The sequence below is a fragment of the Schistocerca gregaria genome, chromosome 2 (assembly GCF_023897955.1).
Source record: "Schistocerca gregaria isolate iqSchGreg1 chromosome 2, iqSchGreg1.2, whole genome shotgun sequence".
NCBI lineage: Eukaryota > Metazoa > Arthropoda > Insecta > Orthoptera > Acrididae > Schistocerca > Schistocerca gregaria.
In genome coordinates this window covers 717105674-717117673 of record NC_064921.1, presented here as the reverse complement: position 1 = coordinate 717117673, position 12000 = coordinate 717105674, and the positions used below count along the sequence as shown (strand labels likewise).

The window sequence follows — 12000 nt, the reverse complement described above, 5'->3', positions numbered from 1 at the left end:
TCCCCAGAACTTGAATGTATAAACACTTCTTTCCTCGTATCCGCAACTTTTATTAAGCTGTACTCGCCATGCCAGTCATCTTGTCCATGTCTTTGATTTTTACTGCGCGACATAAAATGGATCCTCTCACAACCCAGAAAATTATGCTACACAAATTTCTTTATTCTTAATAACACACTTATTATACTGTTAATGGCAACAAGCAGCAATGCAGTGCAATAAAGTACCACGCCCATTGTTCAATTACGTGGTACTCTTAACAGTTCTCTGTCCGTGGCGACCATCTGGCCGATGCAGCGAAGTACGGCAGAAGCGATGTTTCTTGATGCTATACTCTTCTTTTCTTGAATGATACAAATGTGACGAAAAGCATTTCCCACATATGCACAATTCCCGTTCGCGTCTATTGTTCATAATTCTTTTTAGTGACGCATTGTCTTATTCAGTGTCTACGACACTTCTGTACCGAAAATTACTACACACAAGCACTGACATGTGTAAAGGACTCCTATATGATTTAATGGTTCAGCTGGCTATCGGACATAAAACAGAAGAGTGGTAGCAATTACATCCAGATACACAGACACTTATTGAATTCTACCGTGCCTGAAACCTACCTACGAACTGCTTCCTAAGACCATAGCCACCTATATTTAACGACATTCATGAAGTGATGAAATTTTATTAATGGTCCCTATTCCGCATTCACTCCGTCTAGCCACAACGTCAAATTTAACTTCAAAGTACGTTCTGAAAAGTTGGACTGATTTATTGACAAACTTCTTGCAAGATCCGGTAATATAAGCGCTCGTTTGGTTAATCTTAAAACACCCCAGTGGCATTACTGGCCCCAGCAATCGTAGTATTTAAAAACCTCACTTCCATTGATAAGTCCGATTCATTGCAAACATATCCGCAAAACATCTTTCACGATTGTAGAATTGCTTCCTCCGTTAACTCCTCAAAACCGATATTTCTTGAAAAAACGTCCTGACCCTGGGGCCACACCCGGACAGTCATCACTGGCCTCTCGTCTGAGACTGAACTGCTTTTCCCCCATTCTACCCAAGTGTGCATTATCTGATGAGTGGACTCCCGGCTGTTGGTGCGAACCGTTGCGGGCTGGAGCCTTCCAGAAAGCCAACGATGAGATATACACTGGAAGTAGGTGTAATAGGTTGGTTAGCAGGGGTACCCTAACAGCATGCAAAGATATTGCACAAGGAGCTAATGTGGATGCATCTAGAGATAAATGTCACGATTTACGGAGAGCAAAATATAATGAGCAAAAACTGAAATTGGAAATGACCAGGAAACTTTCGAAATTATCTTTATGTCTTGCTTCTTTCTGTACAACAGTTAAAGACTTGAAGAAATACATTTATCGTCAACAATGACAGTCTGTTTTTTCATTGCTAGACTTTCCCGTCACTTCTTGGTGAAAATGTTTCATAGTTACAGCTAAGAATGAAACGAACTCTGATTTGTGCCATCAACATTAGTTTATTAGGAATCGGCAGTTTGCTTATGCAGTGACAACTGACAGGCGTCACTCATCATGTTAATAATAATTTAACGCTCCTGTATTTTACACTATCACGATATATAACACCCAGTGTCCTTCTAGATATGTACATAGTATCAGCAGTTAAAGTGCATGTGATATTTGTATTGAAATGTGTCTCTCGTACAGTGGCATCTGTTTAAATTGCAACTTATTCCACTCTCAGTCACTTTAGCATACACATCTACCACAAAAAGCCATTAACAGTTGCAACACATTTCATACATAGCAAGAGTGATCAGAACTCGATTTGGCATTGCCTAGCAATATCGTGATCCGTGGTGGCTAAAGGTTCGATTTCTTGCTCACTAGTGTCTGTTATGGATGCTAGTCAGTTTCCGTCTGATGATAGGATAACAAAGCAAAAGTGGACGAAAGTGAAAAAAATGCGGTTTGTTGGCATTCAAACTCTATAGGTAACTTAATAAAAATTTTCTAATAACTATATATTAGCAATTTGGCTTTAGAAATTCGTATGCGAAAACATTTCTCGCATTGAATGTTTGATGTAACGTTTCAGGGAGGAGCCCTGTGTTCTCTCATCTCTCCGACACACTCAATGGGTTGGCCACAATCAGAGCATCAGGGATTCAGGACATCGTTAGAAAGGAATTTGACTCCCACCAGGTGAGTAGTTCCTTATATAGCCAATTATGTGTAGTTCGAGTCATAAGCTAACAGGTATTCATATTTTCTGAACAATCGAGGAAAGATGTTGGCGCTTACTACTGAACATTTATCTGTAATCTAAGTGCATTTGTATGAGTAAAGCTGCATTACAAGCCAAACCCTTTCGTGCAGAACGACAGCACAAAGTTGCAAGCAAAATTCTTGAACAGCACTGCTACTACTGTGAAATGATTACCACTGTCTGAGGCTGTGAATCCAGGTCCAACTGCCCGTCAGCTACTCAGTTCAGTCTCCGGGATAAACCGAAAAATCATCTCTCACTACACGTTAAACGCGATTTCAAAGCACTATCTGTAAGAGGACGTTGAGGATCTCCTATACTGTAAGCTAAAAATTGCGGTTACGGTGTTTCCTAGCTACTGCGACGACAGGTTTCTAAACGCTCGTTCTTGATTAGTATGACACTGCAGAAAAAACAAAGATTATTGTCGAAACACATATCTAAGAAACTTTTTTCCAACGTTTTCTTTATTTTAGAAAAATAGTTCCTTTGACAGTTCTGAGGGCTACTGTGCGTTTTGCCTGTTTTATGCTTATCTTCTTTTCTCTATGTAGTTGCTACACCCAACATCCTGCACAATGCGTTTTAGTTTTGTCTAATAATAATTTTGTCTAATTGTATTATTTTGTCACTGCGTTTTTCTTCCAACACCTAGTATGCTACACCACCTGATACGAAAAGTGAAGTACCCAGAAGGCATGGTCGGATGTCGAAGCAACTTCGTACGTGTACACACCATCAACATGTATGCCAGTGATTAGAGTTGCAGTTCTCTGTGACAGACGGAACGGCCACCAGAGTATACTAGTGCTCTTTGTGTTGAGTGTTGTTACCAGGCCTGGTAGGGTACATAAGAGGCGTGAGGAGGATCAGATGTTGAATGATCACTGCGAAGGGCCCTGAGATGCCGCGTAATCGTGTGAGACAGCGTTATCAGCACCTGAGAGCGTTTAATGGAGCCTTGTTATGGGGCTCCATTTGAACGTCTTCCTTAGGCAATGGTCAACAGTATGTAGAAATCTTAAGAAAGATGTGATCACATGTTGTCCTTGTGCCAATGTGCCACACATTTTAATCCTGAACCACAGTTTATGATTTTTCTTGGCACTTCTGGTTTCCTATGATTACTTATGTTAAAGCATGTATTATGTGTAATATATCAGCGATAATTTTCCTGCTGTTGACGATGGTTCTGATCCGAAACCGGTAGCTAAATAGAAAATACCATTATTACAGACAGCACAGTGTTATGCAGTAAAAGAAAAGGAACGTCTCCATTTGGCGAGGTGGATGAATAGTACTGTGTTCATATTTGTGGGGTATTAGCATATGTCCATGGCCCGACGCTGGACTGGATGAGAACGTGAGGGAGGGCATGGTAGTCATCAACCACAATACAAGGGAGCTGATATTCTGAATATTGTAAACCCTTCACATCTGCACCTACCGTCTGGAAACTAGTAATGGACTCCCTAGAACTTTCTGTGTCATGCTGGGCCATTGTCGAAGGCTACCAGGAGCCTGAATATGGTGATACCGTCTCATGCGTAAGCTGACATTAACACTGCAATATAAACGGCCGCGTTTTGAGTGACCGGGAAGCATGGACTCTACTTTGGAATGGCATCACATTGTGTTCAGTGATGATTCGCGGTTCTGCACCATCCCAGATGTCCATAGTCGGCGAATATGGCGGCGATCAGGGAGAGGTCCCATTCATCAGATATCTCGAAGATCACACCGGTGTGATGGTACGGACATATCTCGGATATGACTTCAGGTCAAGGCTGGTAGCGATTGAGGAAACTCTGATGGCATAATGGTATGTCACAGACATCCTGCGTCCTCATTTCTTACATCTTGTGTGACAATACAGTATTTTTAAACTGGACGATGGTCGCCCACGCGTGGCATACGCCTCTACGAACTGTCTTCGTGATGATCAGGTACTTCTGTGGTCAGAAAAAGCCTCACTCTGTCCCCGATAGAACACGTTTTCTCCGTCCCAGAGCCACTATCCAGGATATGATGTACCAGTTACAATAGTTGTCGACCAGCTTGCCTCAGGAGGTTATTCAACGGCTTCTGGCACCCTTCGTAATAGAATCAGTCATGCATCCACGCCAGAGGAGGTGCAACGTCATAAAGATAAATGAGCTCATACTGCGAAGTTCTTGGTCAGTTTGATACAATTTTGTAATCACTGAAATAAACCCACATACAGTACCTTTTCAGACCGTGAGTATTCATTTAGTTTACTCCTCCCCTTCTGGTGCTTCACTTGTTTTGTCAATAGTGTATTTCTAGATGCCGTAGCTGGTATCCCACTTATATGTCTCTTGTAGTAATGATCTACCATAGTGTTCTTCCCTCATCTTCTTTTCTTTATTACTTCTTCATTTCTTCATTTATGTGTTTTTAACATTATTCAACAGCATCTCACTGCATGTGGTTCCAGTTTCTTCTGTTCTGGGCTTCCGACAGACCGGACGGACAGTGCTTTCATGCGAAGATGTTTCCTGGTGCCTACCGAATCATGACGTATCCATCCGAAGCTGACCGACGGCCAGGGCTAAAATGAATATGTAAATCGGATGGGGGGAGCTCAGGACTGTGGCGGAAGTTCACTCTAAGGAAAAAAAAAGAGAAAAGAGAGAGAGAGAGAGAGGGGGGGGGGGATAGATTACAGTTTCAAAAAAAAATCGATGATCTATTCAAGAGAAAGTGCTTCACAAACTAGCAATGCAGTAAGTTTTGGTCCACCTGTGAGCCTTATGCAAGCAGTTATTCGGCTTTGCATTGACGAGTAGAGTCGCTGGACGTCTTCTTGAGGCATATCGCAGCAAATTCTGTCCAACTGGCGTGTTAGATCTTCAAAATCCCGAAGTAGTTGGAGGGCCCTGCCCTTAATGCTCCAAACTTTTTCAATTGGAGAGAGATCCGACGACCAAACTGGCCAAAGTAGACTTTGGCAAGCACGAAGACAAGCAGTAGAGACTCTAGCCGTCTGCTGGCGGGCATTATCTTGTAGAAATAAAAGCCCAGGGCAACAAAACAGTGCGTAGAATTTCGTTGACATAACGCTGTGCTGCAAAGGTCACCGCAGTCCATCACTCCTACTTGCGGGGCTGTGTGGCGGATGGCAGTCGGGTTGATACCCCACCGCTACCTGGGACGTCTCCAGACACATCTTCGCTGGTCGTCGGGGCTCAGTTCGAAGAGTGACGCAACACTGAAGACAGGACCCCAGTGATTGAGATTCTATGCCGAATGCTGCGCTCCAAACGTAAATTATCGGGTATTTCTTCCTAAGTTTGAGGCCTATGGTTGATACAAGTAGACTTCTCTTGGCCGGGGATGCCCTTTTTGTCAGTGGTAGTCTGCTTTTTACGTCCTCCTTGCCCCGTCCGTCATGGGTTATTCTGCTGCGTAGGTAGCAGATTCCTTAACTTCATCTACTTCATAATCACCAGAGCGATGTTAAATTTCTCTCTGTTCTCATTTCTGCTACTTCTCATTACTTTTATCTTTCTTTGGTTTACTTTCAGTTAGTTTTCAGTACTGATTAGACTATTCATTACATTCAACAGATCCCGCAATTCTTCTTCCCTTTCACCGAGGATAGCATGCCATCAATGAATCTTATCACTGATGTCCTTTCACAATGAATTTTCATCTCACTCTTGAACCTTTCTTTTACTGCCTCATTGCTTCTTCGATGTGTAGATTAAACAGTTTGGTCGAAAGACTACATCTCTGTCTTATACCTTTCTTACGAACTTTATTCTTGATCTCCCACTCTTATTTTTCCCTATTAGCTCTTGAACATATTGTATACTACCTGTCTTTCCTAATAATTACCCTATTTTCTCTGAATATCTAAAAATTTAGTTACGGCTACCAAAAATCTGCATTCTTTGACTCATATACAGAGTGACATGAACTCTTAGTATAATTAAGGAACATGGAGCATGCCTTGGTGTATGAAGCAATCACAATTTTAGGAAATAACTCCTTTTTTATTTCCGAAAGCCGATGTATCATTCTATCACAAAAATGTAATCTCACAAAAATGTAATCTAAATTTTGCGTACAGTTAAAATGGTGAGCGCAATACAACCGTGAGACATCAGCTGTAGCTTCTCAGCCGCTATGTTCTTTTGTACTGAATGAGACTGAAAAAACCGTATGGCGCTGTTGTCTCGAAGAACCCGAATGGTTGTTCAGCCACCCAATCCGAAAATGTTTTCTTCTCCCGTTACAAGGTGTTCTTTCCCTGCGGCCGTCTAGGGTTATGTCTGCAGTTTATCTGCTGAGTGTGGGTGACTGCGATGGATGTGTGTAAAGGATGGTGTCATGTATTTGTTGTATGATAATAATAAGAGGAAGAGTGTGAAACCCAGTGCCTGCACATAGTCTCCTCGTCGCAAAAAGATCCAAGGATCCTCCCCGGGATTAACGTCACCATCCGACTCACGGATCACCACCGACGGTGTCACATTCCCTCAGCTTACGGGACGCTGCTTACAGGTTTGGAATTCAATTCAGGGCATGGGAGAAACGTTCGATAGTTAGGAACTTTGCGTCACAACCTCTCGTTCCCTTCATAACCTTCCCTTTGTATAGACACAACTAACTCAAATATCAATTTCTTGTTTTTTAGGATCGTCATACCTCTGCATGGTTCCTATATGTAACAAACGGATCAGCGCTTGGAATATGGCTAGACTTCCTCAGCAGCATTTTCGTTACTATCGTCACCTACAGTTTCCTCGTTCTTTCTGCAGGTAAGGGCCCTATTTAAATTATTATGTCATAGGGTACGTTTAAGAATTCATGATTTTAATATACAAGGTGTCCTGGAATATTTACTCAATAGTCAAGGATATCTCAGTGAAGATCATTCAAATAAAAAAAAATAAAGTCAGCATGGGCTCTAAAGGCATCTTCGATATTGCGAAGCAAATCTCTTTCACTGCAAGCTGTTTGCTACCCATATCCTTGGAGGAGACTGAGTGGACCAAACAAGGAAACATTATCTAGTGAACATGGGATCTAAAATGTGTACCTTGAGAATTGTGAGCCCTTGTTCAGAAGAAGAGAAATGTTTCACAGTAGCGATGGTGAACAGCTGCTCGTAACTCTCGAGTTATGGATTTTAGAGCCCACATTTTGATAGACTCTTTTGCTTCGATTGATCGTACCTATCGTATCTCTGAATATTGACAGTTCTTCCTGGCACATTCTGTGGAACAGGTTAGACGTCAGCGATGCATGTTTTCCTAGTCTCTGTGCTCGATGTCAGATTCAGTTTTCGTAATACCATTCTATTGATCAATGGCGTCTTCACGGAGGCATAAGTCATACAACAATATTTTTCCCATGTAGTTTCAGTAGGGTAAGATGTCCTAAATATGATACGAAACAAAATGAATCTGTTCTTTGGAAAGGAAAACAGTAACTGTTCGGAAAAAAACTGTAAATGTTAAAGACTTTAAGCTGCTGTAAAAATGACATTGTATTTAATCATTTACAGTTACAAATGCAGACTAGAAAAAACAAAAACGTCTTATATTTTGTACTGAAGATCCTAAATGTGGTATGGTTTGTTCAAAATTTGATGTACATGTCAAATTGTTATGTGCACTGATGATTGTAGGTTGAGTTCTTAATAAAGAGATACAGAACACACAAAACGATACATTTGCATAACGAAGATCTTTCTGTGCGGGATATTTCAAGGATTTTTATGGTATAAAACATAGATCAGTGTGAATTTCTGTGTTTGTTTTTCCTATTTTTAATACCACGAGGTTAACCAGCACTTGGTTAGAACTATTAGCAATTATACTTATTATATTTGGAATAATACAAAAACGAGAGATACACCACAGAGAATCACTGTCTTTTTTGTTTCACGAACATCAGCAGGACCGTTAAACACCACGCAGATTCCTCTAGAGCTATAACTTGTAGTTCATTTTACAATACCTTTTTTTTAGTGCAAAAATAACTGTACCTGTAGAAATCCTCTTTCCTCCTCGAAAATTAGCCAAAATCTAATTTTCTTTACTTACATTTGGTACATCAGTCATAACAATAGAATCTGGTGTGGACTTTCCAATGGGATGGATATCATCCATGCTTTCGTCGGTCCTCAAAGAGATGTCTGAATCAGAGTCGGTCCCTTCATCACTTTTTTTCTCTTTTTGGATATAGCTTTCTGATTTTCTAGTTTTTGATCTATTATTTTTCTGTTTTTAAGCTTTTCCTTTTCGACAATAATTTCACTGTTGGAGGTGCACTCTGCCGCGGACGTGTTGCTCTCGTATAGAAAGGGCGGCAAAGAGCGGTACACGCCTATGTGGCTGGTGAATGGCCGTAGGTGACAAAGACATCGTGGAATACGAGGGTTTTCCAGAAAGTAAGTTGTGATCGAAAATGGCTCTGGGCACTATGGGACTTAACTTCTGAGGTCATCAGTCCCCTAGAACTTAGAAATACTTAAACCTAACTAACCTAAGGACATCACACACATCCATTCCCCAGGCAGGATTCGAACCTGCGACCATATCAGTCGCGCGGTAAGTTCCGATCGGTCGCGAAATGGACACCATAGTGAAATCTTTGCAAAGATGTGTTGGGTAATGTCTCTAGTATGACCTTAGATCGCATCAAGACGCTCTTTTCAGTTGTGAGTGCACTGTGAGCGAGTGAAGGTGCCTAGAACAACGATGTCTCCCGCCAAGTAGGAGGGCCTGCTGAGAGGCTGCGCCTTAACGAATGCAGCCCACCTAATACACCTGCCACGCACTTCCTTCTTAATGGTAATTCTCAGCCACACTCTACAGGGGCAGTGAAGACGCTCCTGCAGCATTTTCGATGGGAAGTGTTCGATCACCCACAATACAGGCCTAATTGGTTCGTCCTGAGTATCATCTCTGTTCACATGAAATGCTGGATACGCAGACAACACTTGGGCGCAGGCTACGCCCTATAGACCAGCGCAGATAATTATCAGAAAGCACAGGCGGCTGTCTTCCAAGACTATGGTGTTGGAAATTTGGTATAACACTCCGACAAATATCTAAGTCGGAGCGGCGACTATGTAGAGAAGTACCTGGAAAGTGTAGATAACTCTCGCAAATAAAATGTTTCTGATATTCACTTTGGTTTCCATTTAGCCACCGATCGTAACTTACTTTCTGGACAACCCTCGTATTTCCGCTTCTGCCCCTATAGTTTCATGAAGGTCCAGTGGGTGACAACGCCATAAGTAGCCTTGAAAATGGCGCCTATAACGGAGGTGTGTTCCGAGCGGAGCTCCCGTTGAGTTTCTTTTGGCGGAAAACCGGAGCACTGCAGAATTCATAGGCTCCTGCAGAATGTGTACGAGAGCTGGCAGTGAACAAAAGCACGGTGAGTCGTTGGGTGAGGCGTCTGCCACATCACAACGAGTCCGCGCGCAATGTGGGAACGTGCGGACACTTTCTTTCGAGATGATCGACCAATCACAAGCAAACTCCTCACTGCACAACAGGACGTCTTTGTTGGTAGCGCTGACACACTTATTTGCCAGTTGGGGTACTCAATCGTGCGTGCGTGCTGGGTTCGTCGCCTCCTAACAGAATCCCATAAAGAGCAACGAATGACCACTTGCGCGGAATTGCTAGCGCGTTACGAGGCTGATCGTGACAATTTTTTGTCGAACACCGTCACGGGCGATGAGACATGGGATCATCACTTTGAACCGAAAACAAAACGGCAATCCATGGAGTGGCGCCGCACGACGTCTCCTCTGAAGAAAATATCCCAATCCGCACCCTTGGCCGCTGAAGCGAAGGTCGTATGGGCCCTGAAAGGGTTATTCTGCTAGACGTCCTCCCTCATGGTGGAACGATCAACTGTGAAGTATATTATGTGAGCCTTATGGAACTGAAGAAACGACTTCAGAGTGTTCGTCGCTACAAAAAAACTACCCCATCACTATGACAACATATGGCCTCCCATAAATCTTCGCATCCGAGAGGAGCTTACTAAACTTCATTGGACTGCTCTTCTTCATTTACCTTACAAGCCGGATCTCACACTCTCTGACTTCCATCTCTTTGGCCCAATGAAAGATGCCCTCCGCGGGAAGCAGTATGTGGATTATGTGGAGGTTATTGATGAAGCAAGATGTTGGATCAAAAATGTTCAGATGTGTGTGAACTCCTGAGAGATCAAACAGATTGGCTCTGATGTCGACCAATGGAGGGGTACCACGTGGGTTTACAGGCCAAAACAGTGGGGAGTAATATGGTGTATTGGAATCAAGAATAAAAAGTAACTGCTTTCAAGAAAAAGAATGTGTTGCGTTATTTACTGAACGCCCTTCGTAATTTGCAATTGATCGTTTAATGTTTAAGAATTTCACTTACTCCTTGATAATTATCTCCATGTAATGAATGTGACAATAATGAATAATTCAGCAGGTAGAGAACAATTTTCTGTGTGTATAACACGAATTTGGTAGCTACCTAGTCAGTATTTGCGTAAATGTGGCGAACTATGAGCACATTTACTTGCAGCCTGGAAATGCTGTTTGTTCTCGTGTTAACTAATACGTGGGTAGCCTCTGGGGAATTGATACAGGATTTAAATATGAGCATAATAGTTCATGTATTCATATGATAATTTTGTTTGTTTGATGCAGACAATTATATGGTATTACATGATTGCTTCGTTTCTGACTTTTGGTTTGCAAATTTTCAGCTTTGAGGTGTTTTTCTTCTTTTCAGATGTTGTCTTCTGATGTCTAAATGAAGTGCTTGCAGTTTCTACCATTAGTTCCAACACAAGCTTCTAAAGGCAGCATCATTGAATATCTTACTAGCTCACATATTCCAGGCGTCTCTGCTGTATCTGTTGCAGTCTTTCTTCAGCATGATGGCGTAGAACGTCAACATTCACAATATCATTTTGATTTCGCATACAAAAGCAGTTTTGAATCAGCGTTTCCCAAATAAAAGGTTAGGTCGTAGTGTAGCAACATCTTGACCTGCTTGTTCGCTTGTGCTCAGTACATTGGATTTATTTTTGTTATTATTTTTGGGAACAGTGTATTAAAAACCTATTGCGAATGTTTACATTCTTCGCTAGCGTGTTCAAGAGATATTTCAGACCGTATAACAGACAATAGGAATACAGGAGCGAATACGACAGACAATGATGCGATGTTTAGGTGATTGTGTTAGAGCTAATGATAGACATTTTGAGCGTTTCGTTTGATTACCAGAAGACAATATTAGAAGAGGAGAAAAAAAATTCCTATGGAACCAAGCTGCAAATCTGCAAACAAGAAGACAGAAATGAAGCGAACATTAACACGAAAAAGAGTCAATAACCAAGAAAATAAAAACATTTACCATATCGATATGTGAACTTTTCTTAAATTCTTTTAAGACTTCTGTCCTTTACCAGAAGTTTACCACATATTAGTTTCCACATTTTCAATAAAACGCTATAACTATGCTACTTACGGAAACATTAATTCACAGGTTCATTCGGTGGTTCCGGTGTGGGTCTGGCAATTTCACAGTCACTCATTCTGACTGGCATGCTTCAGTACGGGATTATGCAAATGACTGAAGTGGTCAGCCAGATGACGTCAGTGGAGAGAGTCCTTGAGTACACCAAGATCCCTTCTGAACCTGCTCTGGAGTCCGCACCAGGTGAGGAAACGACGATGAAAGTGATTTAACTG

The 12000-nt window shown here is 41.9% G+C and overlaps 1 protein-coding gene across 3 annotated transcripts in view; it reads left to right on the top strand.

Moving 5' to 3' along the window:
- LOC126334846 (ATP-binding cassette sub-family C member 4-like) overlaps positions 1–12000 on the top strand; it is a 130854-nt gene that overhangs the window by 94737 nt on the left and 24117 nt on the right. For all 3 annotated transcript variants that reach the window (XM_049997516.1, XM_049997515.1, XM_049997514.1), the window contains 3 exons: positions 2085–2191; positions 6919–7042; positions 11795–11968. In XM_049997516.1, coding sequence (XP_049853473.1) covers positions 2085–2191; positions 6919–7042; positions 11795–11968 — 405 coding nt within the window. The remainder of the gene's footprint in view (positions 1–2084; positions 2192–6918; positions 7043–11794; positions 11969–12000) is intronic.